Here is an 18,160-nt window from a genome sequence, read left to right as displayed (position 1 = left end):
GGAAGGAAGGAAGGAAGGAAGGAAGGAAGGAAGGAAGGAAGGAAGGAAGGAAGGAAGAACAGCTGGGTAGGGAAGAAGACAGAGCACTAGTCTAGAGTCAGAAAGACCCTTAGCAAATCACTTGACCTTTTTCTTCCTCAGTTCTCTCATCTGTAAAATGGTGATAATAATAGCACCTAACTATTAGAGCTGTGAGGATCAAATGAGATATATGTAAAGCACTTATATAGTCACTTGGCATACAATAGGTACTATATAAATGTTAATTATTATTATTATATATCCACTGCACAATATTTAGTCCACATTTATGCAACTAAAAATGGGCCTTTCATTCTCCTTGCCTCAAAATGTTTCATTTTATGTCAGAATTTAACTGTAAGTAGGCATTCCTCTATTACCTACTACCCATGTATTTTTTTCTATCTTTTGGTATAAGAATGAACTGTACGGGGGGGGGGGGGGGGGGAAGGCATCTGGGTAGCTCCGTGGATTGAGAGCCAGACCTAGAGATGGTAGGTCCTGGGTTCAAATCTTACCTCAGACACTTCCTATCTGTGTGACCCTGGGAAAATCACTTGACCCCCATTGCCTACCCTTACTACTCTTCTACCTTGGAGCCAATACACAGTATTGACTCCAAGACTGAAGGTAAGGGTTTAAAAAAAAATGAACTGTATGCTATTTATTTATTTTTTTACTTGTGTAACTGAAAAACTCCTCCTTAAAAATAGTGATAAAGGATTGAAATTTTATAGGATAACAAGAAAAACTAACCTGTCCTAGGCCTAGAATCAATAGGTTGTTGAAGTTATCAACCAGAAAGTGCCTCTGGGACCCACCTTGGACCAGGACGAGATTGGTATGATTAAGCTCTTTTCATTCTTTTCTTCTATCTTTCAGGATGCTAGTGTCAGTAGGTTACTTTGGTCTTTCTCTCAACACTCCTAATTTGCATGGAGATGTCTATCTGAATTGTTTCCTGTCTGCTGCCATTGAAGTTCCTGCCTATGTGATAGCTTGGCTTCTGCTCCGAAAACTTCCCCGACGATATACCATTGCCGGGACGCTATTCCTGGGTGGAGGGGTTCTCCTTTTCATTCAACTGGTACCCATTGGTAAGAATTTTAATCAATGTCATACACTAATTTTACAGAAAGAAAAAAAATTAAACCTTTTTTTCAGGTCATATCTACTATACACCCTCACAACTTTATAGTCTTTTAACCTCCTAGAAAAAACAAATGAAACTAATAATATCCTTTGCCACCATGAAGTTAGTCTTAGTTTTAAATATGTGAATGATTTAATTCAGTTCAATTGTATTATGTTTATTATGGATCTATTATGTGCAAGTTAAGGACAACTAGGTGGTAGAGTAGATAGAGCGCTGAACCTGAAGTCAGAAAGATCTGACTTCAAATCTGGCCTTAGAATTTACTAGTTGTGTGATCTTGGGCAAGTCACTTAACCCCTATTTGCCTCACTTCATCCTCTGAAAAATGGGGAAAGATTGGAGAAGGAAATGACAAATCATTCCACTATGTTTGCCAAGAAAACTCCATAGACAATGCCAATGGAGTTACATAGAGTCAGACACAACTGAGCAACTGAACAACATGAGCAAGTGTCTGAGGCCAGATTCAAACCAAGCACCATTCATCTCTGTGCCTGACTCTCCATCCACTGAGCCATCTAGCTGTCCCCTGCCTTGTTAAACTGGTTAACTCTAAGTTTATGGTTGAAAGGAAGAAAGTGAAGACAGAACAAGATGATGGACTGGGAGAACAGGCAAGGATAGGATTATCAACGAAGATGACAAGCAAGTTTAGAAAAGTAAAACAGTGGGAGAGGAGAAAAGGTGAAATTATTATCAGAGGAAAGAATTTCAGGAATTCAAAACCTAGGACATCTAGATGGTACAGTGGATAGAATGGCCACCAGGAGTCAGAAAAATTCATCTTCCTGAGTTCAAATATGGCTTCAGATACTTACCAGCTATGTGACCCTGATAGTCACTTAATTTGCCTTAGTTTCCTCATCTGTAAAATGAGTTGGAGAAGGAAATGGCAAACCACTCCAGTATCCAAGAAAACCCCAAATAGGGTCTCAAAGAGTTGGATATGACTGAAATGATTGAACAACTAACAAACAATCCCTCTTTTTTATTTATTTTTAAAAATTCTGTCCTTAAGCAAAAAATACATTTCCATATATGCAGCAAAATGCCAAAAAAAAGTTCTTTTAAAGTTTTTTATTTTGAAAATAAACACACAAAAGAATATTTTATATATAGCAAAACACAAAAACACATATTGTACATGAAATCATCAACCAATATAGTTAAGCAAAACAAATCCATACAGTGGTTGTGTCTCAATGTGTGCCTCTTTCTGTATCTTGTGTCTGTCACCTGTCAGGAGATGGATAAGATGCTTTATCCAAGGTCTTCTGATGATATAATTAGGCATTGTGTTGATCAGAGATCTTAAGCCTTCCAAATTTGTTTTCTTTACAAGGTTGCTACTGTCCATGTATAGTCTTCTAGTTCTGCTCATTTCATTATACATCAATTCACACTACCCAGGATTCTCTGAAATTATCTCTTTTGTATTTTTGATGGTGTAATAATATTCCATTTCATTTATATAACACAATTTCTCCTCCAGCTATTTCTCAGTTGTCTGTAAGGCAATCTAAGGCACCCTCTTCTCTTTAGATTATAGTTCTTTGATTTTTTTCTTTCCTTCACCCCTTTAACTCCTTCTTTAAGATCAAAAAGTTTGTCATATGGCTTTCCTTCTCCAGTATTAACCTCCTTCTTAACTCTTCTGCCAGATCCTAACTTGTTTCCCTGTTGAATATGATATATTTTCACACAAAGTTGCGGGAAAAGTGGGTTCAACTCTCCTTTTTCCATTTCAGATAAAAGTAAGACTGATCTCATGCCTGCTTCTCAACCCACTCCCCCCACCCCATCTCTTCCTTTATGCTTATAAACTCTTCTTCTCACTCAACTTAACTGATATATAGCAAGTTATTCCTTCTTAACACACTATTGCCTTCTTTCTTTTACCCTCCCTTATCTTTGTTCTCTTAAAACCCTCAGAACAAAACCAATCTACCCTTTCAGGACTTCCATCTAACAGTAACTGCCCTCATCCACACTGTCTGAGAGTGATGTGTTTTTAAATTCATCCCTCCCCCAGGGGTCTCCAGTAACCATAAGGAGGTCTGGAAGGTGTCAGTGGGGATCTCCAAATTTTGAGTTCCCTTGTGCCTCATTTCCATTTAACCATTTTGTGGTAGGTTTAATATTTACTTCAAGTATAATAAAAACAAAAATACAAACATCCCACCCTAACAGTAGGGGAATAAATTGCTTCATGTACCATCTCAGTCCCTGGGAAGGACAGAGGGATCAAATTCAAAGCTTAGGTCAGTTTCTATTTTGACACAGTTCCACCAGGTTCTAATTTCAAAGCCCCCTTTGGCTCAAGTTCCAGGTCTTCTTTGCTGAGGGTCAGAAGCAACAGCCAGCTTAGAGTGCTGCCTCCAAAGTCACCATGATTTGAGCCTGGATGCTAGAAATCTACTGCCTGTGGCTATAACTGAAAAGGGCAAACAAAATAGAACAAAATCCCAAGGCTGTGTCTCTCTGGATCCCATGGCCTAAAAGAGAGGAGAGGCTGATCTTCCCTCAACTCAGCTCAGGTCACTGCTGTAAATGAACCGAATTTTACCCCACTTTCATCCCATTGACACTTCCAGAAAGAGATAAAGAGATTGTGCCAGGTTGGTGGTTAGAAGACCATACATGAAATAATGCAGAATGAACTGAGCAGAACCGAGAGAGAATTGTATGCAATAATAGCAGTTCGTTTGAAGAGTAACTGAATAACCAAGATCTGAGCAATATGATCACTAGAATAGCTACCAAGGACTTATGAAGGAAAATGCTATCTACCTCTAGAAATATGGAAGTATGTGTTGTTATGTTCTCACATGTGTGTGCATGTGTATACCTGTGTGTGCATGTTTGTATGTATAAATGTTGGATTCCTCAAATGTGAGTTTGAGAGGGAAGGAGACAACTCAAACTCAAAATGTAATAAAAAAAAAATACAGGGGCAGCTGGGTAGCTCAGTGGATTGAGAGCCAGGCCTAGAGACGGGAGGTCCTAGGTTCAAATCCGGCCTCAGACACTTCCCAGCTGTGTGACCCTGGGCAAGTCACTTGACCCCTATTGCCTACCCTTACCACTCTTCCACCTATGAGTCAATACACAGAAGTTAAGGGTTTAAAATAAAAAAAAAATTTTTTTAAAAAAATACATAGTTTGGAGGGAGGGTGGGGGAAGGGAGCAGCTGGATGGGTCATTTGATTGAGAGCCAGGCATAGAAATGGGCCTTCTTGGCTTCAAATCTGGCCTCAGACACACCCTAGCTATATGACCCTGGGCCCTTAACTTAACCCCAATTTATTTTTCTTCTGTTTTGGAACCAATAAATAGTATTAATTCTAAGAGAGAAGATAAGAGGTTTTTTTAAATAGATATGTATCTATTTTTTAAAAATATCTTTTGCCTTTTAGAATATTATATCCCAAGATTTCCTCTTATCTTTAGCGGAAGCTCTGCCATGTCTTGGGCGATTCCCAATCATAGTTTCTTAAGTATTTGAACTAGTTCTGATTTTTTTTTTAAGGAAGCAACGTTGGATTTTGCCTATGACATTCCTAGGAGTTTTTTGGGGGGAGTTATGTTCAGGAAGTGATTGGTGGATTCTTTCTACCTTTACTTTGCCCTCTGGTTCTAATAGATCTGGGTAGTTTTCATTTATGATTTCTTGAAATATATCATCCAGACCTTTTTTTTGATGAGTGGAGAAAATCATAGTTTTCAGGAAGTCAAATGATTCTTAAATAATTTTTACCTAATTTTTAGCTCCATTGTTTGTTTATAACAGATATCTTACATTTTATCCAATTTTTTTCAGCCTTCTGATTTTATTCTCAGAATCATTGGTTTCTATTCAGCATAATTTGGTTTTCAGTCCATTATTTGGGCAAAGTTTACTATTTTCTGTTCTAAGTAATTTTTTCTCCTTCCAATTCCTTCCTCCAGAGCTCATATATATGTATTTTTATCATTTGCTTCTTTTCATCAATTCATATAGTCCTTATGGGAAATTCATTTTTTTTCCTTTAAGTCTCTGCATTTATTTACAGTTATTTACTTCTTGTTTAAGGAGATTTACAAATCTTTAACAATATTTAATTGTGGTCAATGTTTTATTTGATTTACTCATCTCTCTAGCTTTTGGTCTTGCTTGATCTTGCTATGAGTGACCTGGGATCTTATGTTGATCTTCACCTCCCACAGTAAGGCTTCCCTGGATCTTTGGGGTTCAGAATACTGAACCTTTAGTATGTCAAGATAGAGTGCTAGGAACCTTGGAGTCCAAATGCAGAGACTCAAAGGAAAAAAATGAATTTCTCATAAGGACTATGTGAATTGGTGAAAAGAAGCAAATGATAAAAATAAATATATATGAGTCCTAATCTGAGTCCTTCTATGCCACTCCTCATACCTTCCAAGGGCCTTTCCCTCAAGCCTTTTCAGGGGGAGCCCTCCACTCTTTTTCATCTCAGGATATAGAGCCCTGCAGACTTCATGTGTCTCTGGGTACTGGGAGGCTATTGGCTTATTGTCCACTTTACACTCATACTGACTTTGCTGCTAACCCTTTTCCTATCGCTAGTTTCTTATTTGATTTCCTGATGACTATTCAGTTTGGTGCATGTTTCAGGGTTTTGCTGGAATAGGTATGTGAGAGCTGGTCTGTCTGCCTTCCATTCAAGCAGACATCTTTGTGACCATTCCAGCTTGGTGGCTGAGATAGAGAGGAGACAGGAGTCATAAGAATTGAAAAGTTCAAACTGAGATGCTAGAATATTCAAAAGGACATCAATGTGAATACTGAAATCTGGCCTCACTGAAATCATTAGGGATAAAGGTATGGACATTGGACAGAAAAGAATACTTTGGAGTCAAGGATTGAAAGCACTGAGGTAAGATGGAAGCTAGACTGGAGTTAAAGAGACAACACTAACACCTGGACAATGTGATAAAGACAGATGGAGTAAATTAAAAAGATCAAGAAGTGACTGAATTCGATAGTAGCAGAAGGAGAGTCTCAAAGTGACAGTGGAGAACAAAGAAAAATGTCCTCTTGGTCCATTATGTTGTTGGGTATGAGAGAAGGATGAACCAGCACTAAAGAGAGCAGAAAGAGATGTGGTGCCTTAAGCAGAAAGCCAAAATTCTATGAGCATTACAATCTAAATCAACAAGCTTTTGTTGAGTATCTACCATGTGCGAGGCATCATGGGAGGTACTGAGGACACAAAGACAAAAATAAAAATATTCACTTTACTCAGGAGCTTACTATCAGATTCATGAGTTATGACTCAGAACTCTTTTTGGTCAGCATTGTCCAGAACTCACTAATCCCAAATCAAATCACTTTTTGGTCCTGTTTGAGATCTCTGTGTCCTGCACAGTGTTCATACTTCTTGGCTAAAGCTCTAATGTTCCTTTCAGACATACTTGGGAGCCAGACTCAACCTACCCATCCAGGACTCACTATCCAAAACTTGGGAGCCTCAGCTTCCCAAGAGCTCTCAAAATTCAAAGACCCTTCCAAAAGAGTGTGAAAGAAAGACATCTAGGATAAAGGGAAATTTTGTTAATGCTAGAGTGGAAACACCAGTGGACCCTATGGAAGAGAAGAGCAAAGGAGGAAATAAGGATTGCGAGGGATACGTATGGATTGAATAAGGATGAGGGTGCAGAAAGAAAATAGCAAGGGGAAGGGTTTTTTGCTCCAGAAGATCGCTACTCTTAATCTCAGGGACTAGAGAAGCAGAAAGGAATTTGCTCACCTTGGGGCAGAGACAATACTAAATATAGAGAAGGCTGTAGTCTAAATAAACATCAGATTTTTGTTAAAAATTTAGATGTGAAATTGTTTCTGCTGCTGGTATCTTCCAAGTGGAGCCCCCTGGTAGATTTTATGAGGCATAGAGGAGTCATTTGTAATGATGATCTGGAAGGTCTTGTGGTAAAGAAGGCCTTTGAGGCCTTCCCAGGTGGCTACTTCAGTCCTCTTGCCACCAACGGATATGCCCTTGGCAATGTGATGGTGAAGGTACCTGGGACAGTGGCAGCCAGTTCACTTCAGCCCTGCTTTGACAGGGACCTTTTAGGCTAATTGGAACAGGGACAGGGACAGGAGAATAAATTGTAGTGACAACTAGAAAGGCTGTATAGTGAAGGGCCTTTAGAACTACCATTTTTATTGCTATAGAGTTGCAAAGTCTCTCCCTTCATGCATTTATTTTTTTTAAACCCTTACCTTCTGTCTTAGAATCAATACTGTGTATTGGTTCCAAGGCAGAAGAACAGCAAGGGCTAGGCAATGGGAGCTAAGTGACTTGCCCAGGGTGACACAGATAGGAAGTGTCTGAGGACAGATTTGAACCCAGGACCTACCATCTCTAGGCCTGGCTCTCAATCCACTGAGCCACCCAGCTGCCCCCTCCTTCATGCATTTAGATAAAACAGTCTCTCACAGGAGGAGAATCTGATTGGGAAAACATGAAAGTGCCTAATGGAGATATTATGCACACAGCTACTTGGCTCCATGGGGGTAGATATGGAGCTCCCTGAACTCTTAGGTGTACTCTGGGAATCAGGAATGCAGAGTCCTAAAACCTAACTTTTTCGCTATACTTGTTTCTCAGAGATATGTATTATAGCATGGTATAGTAAAAAGAAAGCCCAATATTTGAAGTCAGAGGACTTGGGTTCTGCCACTTGCATGTTCTATGACCTTTAGGAAACCATCTTCCTCTCAGGCCTCAGTTCCCTTATTTGTAAGATGAAAGAGTTTGACAATGGGAATTCTAAGTTCCTTTTTAGCCCTAAATCTATAACTCACGATTCCTGTAAAGGTAGTTCTAATCCTGTGACCTCCTAGGGCATGGTTTTATCAAGCAGTAATAAAAAAAAAAAAGCATTTAAGTAACGTGTGGATAGAACAGTGGACTTGGATTTAGGAAAACCTGAATTCAAATTCCGTTTCATATACTTGTTAGCTATATGACTCTAGGTAAGTCATTTAACTTGTCTACCTCAATTTCCTCATCTGTTAAGCAATAATAATAGCACCTACCTCCCAAGGTTGTTTTGAGGACAAAATGAGTCTTCTGGACTTACTTGTCACTGGTCATGACTCAGGCATGGCAAAAGAAGATTGCTTTGTACTTTGTACTACTCTTGTCCCAGATCCCTTATGATTTAGGACAAAAAGAGATTATATATACATATACATATATATGCATGTATAATGCTTTGTAAAACTTAAAGCATTAAATAAAATGCTAGCTATGATCATTAATGTTATGACATTAATTGTGAGAGGTAATAGGGCATACTGCCTGGGTTCAGTGATTCTCAGGCCAGAGCTAAATATCAAATACAACAAATTTCGATGGCAAGGATTGACCCTTTGGGTTTTTTCATGTTGTACAGTTATGTACAACATTCAAATGTTAAGACTTTAAAGAGTGACATGATAAGCACACTATATACTTCCATCCTTAAAGCCAGCATAGAGAAAGAATGCCCTTATCTTTGGGAGCTGTTGTTTGTTTAACTAAATTAACTTGATGATGGCTTAGCCTGGAACTATTTGTGACAAATGCACAGACACCGTGCAAAGGTCACCTAAATTGTAAGGGATCTGGGACAAGTACAAAGTACAAAGTACAAAGCAATCTTCCTTTGCCATGCCTGAGTCATGTCCAATGACAAGTAAGTCCAGAAGACTCTACTGTATAAAAAGTGACCCCAAATTCCTTTGGGACATCCTGTATTATTTGTTGTCTTTCAACATGATGGAAAATACCAGCTGGCTCTCCAGACAGACAGGCATATATGAAAAGTGTCCTTAGGCAATAGGAAATCTATAAAAGCAGCTTCAAATAGAAGGGAAAGGAATTTGGGGTTAGATAGACAATTACTTCTAAAACTCACATCATCTCATTGGATCTGTTTTCCAGAATACCATTTCCTGTCCATTGCCCTAGTGATGCTAGGAAAGTTTGGAATCACCTCTGCATTCTCAATGCTGTATGTCTTCACAGCTGAACTCTACCCAACCCTTGTCAGAAACATGGCTGTGGGCGCCACTTCCATGTCCTCCAGAGTGGGTAGTATCATTGCTCCTTACTTCGTTTATCTTGGTGAGATTTTTACTTACAACTTATTCATTCTTTCTAAGCCAAGAAAAATTCAAACGTACATTAAAACCTTAAAGTGGTTCATTTCTGAGAGGTTGTTTTTTGTTGTTTTTTTTCTGTTTTGATACTTTAAAAATGTTTTTATCTATGACTTTTGTTTTTTGCAGCAGTCATTTTTGGAAACAACTCACATTCCACTTCCAGTATGAGCTCTCCCTTTTTAAAGAAAAACAGTTAAAGCCAAAATATCTGATACAATCTATGTCTGATAATGCATACAACATTTCACCCAAGTTACTCCCTTACCTCTGGGCCATGAGGAGTGGGTGTGTTTTATTATGTGTTCTCAATCAGTGCCTTCTGTTTTTATATCACAGTCTTTTCTGTAGATCATCCTCCTCATAGTAAGCCTTTCCTATAACAAAGTAGTTAACCAAAAGAAATCAACACTATGGCTTTATGAGATCGTGTATACAAGATTCTGTATCCATAGTCTCTCATATGTCTCCAACAAAAGGAAGGAAATGTATTTTCCTTTTTTTTTAAACCCTTACCTTCAGTCTTAGAATCAACACCGTGTATTGGTTCCAATGCATATGAGCTTCAAGGGCATTTTACTTCCTTTATTTTAATGTTGATTTTCCTAAACAACATTAGATATTGGATTCTCAAAGCTACAGTGCCTATAATTCAGCAGTCCTGTCAACTGCTTTCCCCTCCCCTAAGTTCTCTCACCTCCTTGCAATAAATGGAAGACTGAGTTAGCTCAAGTTCCTCCACTAAAAGAACAATCTGTTTCACATGGATGACTGAGTCCAGCTGACATGGAGGCTCGCAAGGGAATGCAAAATTGAGCAAGTAAATGATTATGGAAGTCCAGAGGTTCCATTGAGGCTGCCAACGTGGAAATGACATTTCATACCTTCTTCCTGGTTTTTGAAGAATTTTAAATCTGAAACTATAGCCTCAAATTCTACTGATGTCTTAGCAAAGAAATCATAGCCACAGATTATTACAGGCAATTTCCTTATATCAAGCTATATTAGGAGGGTTGTAAAAAGGTTTCTTGCACTGGGTGGAAGGTGAATCTAGATGGGTTCTAAAGCTACTTCTTAATCTAAGGCTCTGGTTTTATGATTCTTATTTTCTACCAGGTGCTTATGACCAAATCCTACCCTACATTCTTATGGGCAGCCTAACTGTGCTTATCGGAATCGTTACCCTGCTTTTCCCAGAAAGCTTTGGAATGGCACTACCAGAAACCTTTGAACAAATGCAGAAGATAAAAGGGTAGGTAGGTTTGATCTAGCCTCTACTAAAGTCAAAATAAAGCTGTTATCACTCAGAAGTATTTAAAAAGAAACACATTAAATAATAATGCCACAAAAAGGACTCATTTTTTGTTTTTCTTCATTCCTTTCTTCCTTTTATAAGAATATCTGGCATGGTTAGTGGTTGGAGAGAGGTTTCAGGATGGTGATTTCATTAGTGTTCAGAATACCCAGCATAGAAGCCTCCTTTGATGCCAATTAGCAATTCCTCAGCTCCTTATCGTCTTTGTTGACTGTGGTACTGGGTGGCTAAGCAACTTACCATTGAACCCCCTTGCTAGTATGTGTCAAAAGCAGAACTTGAACCCAGGTCTTCTTGACTCCAAGTCTGTCTTTCTGTTCACTATACCAAACCATCATAACATTTATTCAGATGGTTCTCATTCATGAGAGGCAAAGAGGTTTGAAAGGTTAAATCTCATGATAACAAAACTACAAAGAAGTTCATTGTAATTTACCACATCTTAGTACCTAAAGAGATGCATTACCTGGATATTTCTTCTTTCATTGAACGTTACACTCACCTATTCCTTCTCATCCTATGAAATTCCTCTTCATGTCCTCTAATTAATACTCCCTGGAGAATCCACTCAACCACAGAATATCTTCCTCAAAGTCTTTAACATTCCTAGAATGCCAGTGTAGCACTTGAGCTTCCATCTGTTTGTATACAAGCCTCACATCTTTGATAATAACAAAATGAACTGACATTTGATATCTTTATCAGGTGGGACCACTGGATATGTATTCTTCACCAGCTACAGTTATAAAGGCTAAGTGGAGTTGGGATAATTCTTTGCTTAATTGATTGACAATAGATATATAAAAGCATTTTGCATCATTAACTCAACTAAATAGCACAATACGGGACATATTTTAAGGACTTAGTAAATGTTTGTTGTTGAGTTGTATCTGACTCTTCATGATCCCATGGACCATAGCATGCCAATTCTATCCATGGGATTTTCTTAGCAAAGATACTGGAGTAGTTTGTCATATCCTTCTCCAGTAGATTAAGGCAAACAGAGGTTGAGTGACTTGCCTAAGATCACGTAGCTAGTTAAGTATCTGAGGCTAGATTTGAATTTCAGTCTCTTTAACTCTAGGCTCAGTGCTCTATCCACTGAGCCATCTGACTGTCTCAATGTTTATTGACAATCCTCATAAGGTCCCTGTCAGGTAAATTTTACAGGTATTATTTTATTTTATTTAACTGAAGCTCAGAGAGGTTGTGACTTTTCCACACTTAAAGTATAAAAAGCAGAAATCAAATAAAGGTTCTTTCTGAGTCCTATCCATTATTCCATGCATCTTTTTAATAACCAACTGGCCAATTTCCTTTTCCATACAGTACCTGGACACCATCCATTATTCTACTTCTTACTTGCAAGTCATGTTGGATGACCTAATCACATCCATGCTATGATCCATTGTTTATTGAGTCACTCACAACTTTGATTCATCTAATGGAAGACTTTCAAAGTTGAAAAGTTACCAATGATCTCTGTCTCTGTCTCTCTCTGTCTCTCTGTCTCTTTGTGTCTGTGTCTGTGTCTCTCTTTTCTCTCTCTCTCTCTCTCTCTCTCTCTCTCTCTCTCTGTAACAACTCTAAGACAAAAAGACAAGGGCTAGGCAGAAGGGCTAGAGTTTAAGTGACTTTTCCATGGTCAAACTGCTTGGAAATGTCAGGTCAGATTTAAACTCAGAATCTCCCAACTCCAGGACGGACACTCTATCCACTGCATGACCTAGCCACCCCCCTAAGATCTCTTAATTGTTCAATCCAATTACTTTTTCTCAATCTTCAGTCTTTTTTATCTTTCTGAAGCTTTTGACATTGTCACCCTCTTCTCTTTGATACTATATATCTGTAGTTTTTCGAGATACTCCTCTCCTGTTTCTTCTACCTATCTAATCATTTCAGTCTGTTTTGCTGGATCTTTGATCTACGTTATGCCCACTAACTGTAGGTGTCCCACAGGACTCTTTCCTGGGTACTCTTCTCTTATCCCTACGTCCTATTTCACTTGGTGTTCTCATCAGCATCCATGGATTTCATTATCATCTCTTTGCTAATTATTCTCAAATCTACTTACCTAGACCTAACTTCTCTCCTAACATCAGTCTCACATCTCCAACCTATTAAACATTTTGAACTGGATGTTTGACAGACAACTTAAACTCAACATGGATAAAACTGAACTCATTATCTTTCCCCCAAAACCCTCCCTTTTCCAAACTTCCCTATTATTGTTAAAGACACCTTCATCCTTCTCCTAGCCAGCCTCACAATCTAGGTATCATCCTTGATGCCTCATTGCTTCTCACCATCTATATCCAATCTGTTTCCAAGTTCTATTAATCATACTTTTGCAATATCTTGAATATGGCCTCCTTCTCTCCTCTGATACTATCATCACCCTGGCACAGGCCCTCATCACTTCAAGCATGGGCTGTTACAGTAGTCTGTGGTTGCCTCTCTCTAGTCATTCAGTAACCAAAGTGATTTTCATGAAGGTCATGTTTGACCTGTTTGGTCAAAAACCATCCAATCTGTAAGAGAAGTCACTGTGATAGAACTCCAAGCATGATCAATCAATTTATTGAAGATTCTGGAGATTCCTAATCAACTGGATCCAAGATGCCTAGAGAGAATGAAACCACTACTTCCTAAAGTAGTCCATTCCATTTTTGGATAATTCATTTTAAAAGTTTTTCCTTATATAATACCTACATCTACTCCTACAGTTTTGACCGAGTGCTTATACTTCTCCCTTAACAGGATGGGTACAATTTACAGAATCACAGAATATCACAATCTCCCCATTTTTCTTGAATTTCAATTCCTAGTAAGCATTTTTGTTTATCTTCACATCCCTGAAGGAAAAAATAGAGCAATATAGTGATGGAATAGTTCTAATTTCTTCCCATAATGCACTGTACTCAGTCCATCCTCTATAGACAGGAGATATATCTTTTCTTTGATCATCTTTTCCCCCAATATATTTGAAAAGGTCTGTTTCGTTTTTCTTAGTTTCTTGAGCTTCTCTGCTCTTCATATTATACCCTCATTACCACATCTTGTTTTTTATATAACCTTATCTACCCTGCCTTCCATCTTCTATAAATGTCTTTTTAAAAATCTAGGTGATCATTGCATTCTTATGCTTCCCCATTCATCCCTTTAGACAAGTCTCTTTTTTTTCCTCACCAGAATTGTTTCTCGTTCAGAAATTCATTCTTTATTTTTTTATTATTTTTTTAAACCCTTACCTTCCGCCTTGGAGTCAATACTGTGTATTGGCTCCAAGGCAAAAGAGTGGTAAGGGCTAGGCAATGGGGATCAAGTGACTTGCCCAGGATCACACAGCTAGGAAGTGTCTGAGCTCAGATTTGAACTTAGGACCTCCTGTCTCTAGGCCTAGCTCTCAATTCATTGAGCCACCCAGCTGCCCCATAGAAATTCATTCTTTAAAGAGCATTAACTTTGCTACAGGGGAGGTATAAGGATAAACTATTACATATATGATCACATATGACTGACATGTGATTGGTTTTCCTGAACTGCATTTTTATTCTTTCTTTTTATAATATTGATGTTTTAAAAACGATAAAGTTTTGTGTCAGGAGGCAAGTCAGGATAATTGAAAGTGCCATACAGTTTCCCAAATACAATCCAGATCATTTTCTTTCCCATCAATCCTTAGCCCATTTTCCAGTTCTCATTGCCTTTCTAAGATACATGTATTGATTGGAGTAACCCAGTGGAAGGCCATTCAACTTCATGTTATAGTCTGGACAGTAGACATCTGTTAGGATTTTCATTCATTTGTTTTTTCCTATGTAGATTTTGGGTTGATCTCCTGAATGGCCCTATAACTCATTAAAAAGACTAGTATTCTGGGACTTGATGCAGGAAGGAGAATGCCATTCCCTAACAAGGACATCTATAGGAATTCACTTGTAAGAGAAGACTTCTTCCATTTGAACCTTTTACAGAACATTGTATGTGAACATTATGAACACCTTTGCAAGTGTTGTTTCATCTCTTGCTTGATACTGATAGCAGATTGCCAAACAAAGTTAGTTCTTTCTGATTTCACACATTTTAAACGTCTACATGTGACAAATCTTATTAAGGGAAAATCTATAAGGCTAAAAGCTTGTTCTATTGAGTGAAGTGTATTTTTGTAATCAGTAAACAATAGCAGTAATTTCCTTCTTGTTTTAGTCAGGCATATGATTATAAAAGAATTATGGCCCTCTGTCAAAAATTATCTACTAAAGCCTGCCTGTGCCCTTCTCATATTGTCATCAAGGATGTTGTCAATATGTGTGTAGAACATTCTCAAAAAGTTTTTACTAGAGGGAAGAATGTAAATATATGGGTTTGCAGTTACTAATGGATTTTTTAGGTTGTTGTAGTTTTTTCCTATTTGATTTTGTCAAATTTTTAAATCTTTTTCCTTCTGAGATATTTTATAATATGATCTCTGAAGGCTTTTGAAATTATTTCACCTAAAGAATAAGTTCCTTTTTTATGTACTTGGTTAGGGCTAACTACTCTAATTCAATTGTTTTCAGTCTATTGGATATTTCCCTACAGTCTGCAAACATCCCAAGTCTCCTCACTTCTCAAAAAATCCTCACTTAATCTATCTATCTCCACTAGCTTATCATTTTATATTTCTTATCTCTTTTGTGGTAACAGTAGTTTCCTCTGCTTCCTTTCCTCCCACTATCTTCTTAACTCTTTGTTAATTTGTTGGCCTCATTGGGGCAACTATTTTACATAAAATAAACTTCTATGTGAAGTGATATTAGGAGCAGCTAGGTAGTGCAGTGAATAGAGTACCCAGCCTGAAGTCAGGAAGACTCATCTATCTTCCTGAGCTAAAATTTGGCTTCAGACGCTTACCACCTGAGTGTCAAGACAGTGCCTCAATAAGCTGGAGAAGGAAATGACAAACCATTCCAGAATATCTGCCTAGAAAACCCCAAAGGGGGACTCTTATAGAGTTGAACATGACTGAAAAAGAACTGAACAAAAAAGTGATTTAAAATCAATGTTTTAAAATTTGTCCATTTTCCATTTAATGATGCCAACAATTTGTTTGAATAGATCAGGTTGTAGCCCTTATAATTGATCTTTATCTTTTGTTGTAATTCATCTTTATCTTTTCTTCCAACATGGTACTGATTGCACATAAACATATTTGGAATAATTTTTGCATCAGTAACCAGTCACATCCAACTGCCTCTACAGAGAAAAAATGGACCCAGGGCACACTTTTAAGTTTAATATGCATTATTAACACTTTACTAAGTCCAGAAATCAATAAATTGAGCCCTGATTTGTACCATTTGCCCATTTGTGAGGTGTAAATATTTTCACTGAAAATTTAACAATCTGGGGAGGTATTCAAGTTGGCTTCAATACATCTCTATTTTCAAAAATCCTTTTAAAGGTAATATTCATGGAATAGAGGTATGAAATTTCTGAGTCTTCTACAAGTCTTCGTTTGGACTCTCATTTATTACTCCCAAATAGTTTCCAACTTTTTTTTGGATCAAAGTTGTCAAATATTATGTTATATATTGATGTATCTTGAATTTTTTTGTGAAGTTCTTCATTGAATTTCTCTACTTATTTTTCTTCTGCCACAGATGTTGATTCATAAAATTGGATTTATTTTCACAGTAATATTTTTGCTTATTCTCACCTTGAGCACTTCCCAGCAAAATGAACCATGAAATGTTTCTCATTGCCTTTACTTGCAGCTCTGTAGACTCCTTTGTTTGCTTATCCAAAGAGAAACTATGATCCAGTTTTCCATTTAGCTGCAACTTTATGTCTTCTAGCTTAATTTACAGTGAGAATAGCAATATTGACCTAGTTTATTTCCTCTAGTAGTCTGGTCAATAGACAAAAGGCCTCATATTTAAGGTACCAAAAATTAATGTAATTAGTGATTCCCAGACTTTAGGTTGGGCCCCAGACCCTTAGAATTCTGAGGTGTTGTTCCATCTCATAAAATGATTCATTATAATAAATAAACAACCATATTCTCTTTAGGTTGGATAAATAACATGTGTTGACATTTTTCAAATGAATTAGCTGCTGCTATGATGAACATAATACAAATTCAATTAAAAGACTGGAAACTCATAATAAACCATTATGGAAGCAGAAAAGGACTGTATAATACTGAAGGCTAGTTTGTCATCTTTCTTCTTTTCTTTGTTCATCTTTAAATACAGAATTCATCACCTCTACTTATTTAATCATCAGTAAATCCACTCAATCTCACATATGGTATCCCAATTATAAGCATATTATAATTTGAAGAAGGAGGGGGAGGAAGAGGAGAAGAAGTAATGATCATGGAAATGTCTTTACCAATTGACAAATCTATAAATCAATATGGCATTCAACTAAACCCAAAGGGACTCATCACCAATAGGCTGGACACTAGGTGATGAATTTGAAGGCACCTATGATGACAAAGGGGATCCTTGTACAGGTTGTTAGATTAGAGGGAGATGGTCTGTAAAATCTCTTCCATCTTTAAAACCCTGTGACTGTGTGTTCATGTTAATATTTGAGACAGAAGGGAAATTAGTTTAAAGAATTTTTTAATTTAACTTTACTAAGCAGAAAAAATTTTTCTTTAGTTTCAGATCCAGGACAAAATCAAGGAACTCCACTGGGAGAGAGGAAAATCCCAAAGTTATCATAACTGCATTCTGACCAACTTCTGTTGCATTTGGAAAAGGAGATCTCTGAGACAGAGGAGAAACCAGAGCATATCCTACCAGAAAGAACTAATTGATGGAAAACATAAAAAGGACACCATTATTATTATTACCTTTGCTATTTCATGAACTAGGGTTCTGTTATTTTTTGAAACCTTGTCTTCTCACCCATAATCAAAATATGTTTTCATAGAGTTCTCAACTGCAATGGTTTCCTTTATGTCTATGAAGGAGGTCCACAATGCTTTTTGAGGACCTGACAGTCAAGAAGTGAAATGCTCAGGATGTCTCATTTATTCTTAGACATGCAAATACCACCCACATCCGAAATGTTGTATATTTCTATCTCAGAAGGCAAGAGTGCAGCTTTGGGTACTGGAAAATGTTTGTGTTTTTTTTTTAATTGGAGTATACTTCAAATGTGGTCATTTCTGAAACAAAACTATCTGGCATTCCCTACAAACCCTCAATATTTGATATGCAGTAATGTAATAACCTTTTATCCTAATATTTGAAGACATCTGCTTCCTTTTGGACACTCCTCTTGAGATGCTAATGACAAAAGAAAGGCATTGTCATCATGGTACATTGTAGAGGTGAAGAAGGTGCTCAAGTGACCCACCAGATATAAGCAACAATGGAGCTAAGGGGATAGTTCTTGGGCCCAATACCAGCATTCTTATACAATATCATGCATCCTCAGGAAAACTCCAAATTTTTTAGTATTTCCTTTGAATATAAGAGTTATCTTATTGTATTAAGCTTGT

The 18,160-nt window shown here is 37.5% G+C and overlaps 1 protein-coding gene across 2 annotated transcripts in view; it reads left to right on the top strand.

The window, feature by feature from the left end:
• SLC22A4 (solute carrier family 22 member 4) overlaps positions 1–17,865 on the top strand; it is a 96,605-nt gene extending 78,740 nt beyond the window's left edge. For both annotated transcript variants that reach the window (XM_044664672.1, XM_044664671.1), the window contains exons 7-10: positions 904–1,118; positions 9,127–9,309; positions 10,461–10,596; positions 17,313–17,865. In XM_044664672.1, coding sequence (XP_044520607.1) covers positions 904–1,118; positions 9,127–9,309; positions 10,461–10,596; positions 17,313–17,388 — 610 coding nt within the window. In that variant the 3' untranslated portion in view covers positions 17,389–17,865. The remainder of the gene's footprint in view (positions 1–903; positions 1,119–9,126; positions 9,310–10,460; positions 10,597–17,312) is intronic.
• Positions 17,866–18,160: the final 295 nt, after the last annotated feature.

The sequence above is a fragment of the Gracilinanus agilis genome, chromosome 2, assembly GCF_016433145.1.
Source record: "Gracilinanus agilis isolate LMUSP501 chromosome 2, AgileGrace, whole genome shotgun sequence".
NCBI classification, from domain to species: Eukaryota; Metazoa; Chordata; class Mammalia; order Didelphimorphia; family Didelphidae; genus Gracilinanus; species Gracilinanus agilis.
Note: the sequence above shows the minus strand (reverse complement) of the source record. Positions and strands in the feature narration are given on the sequence as shown.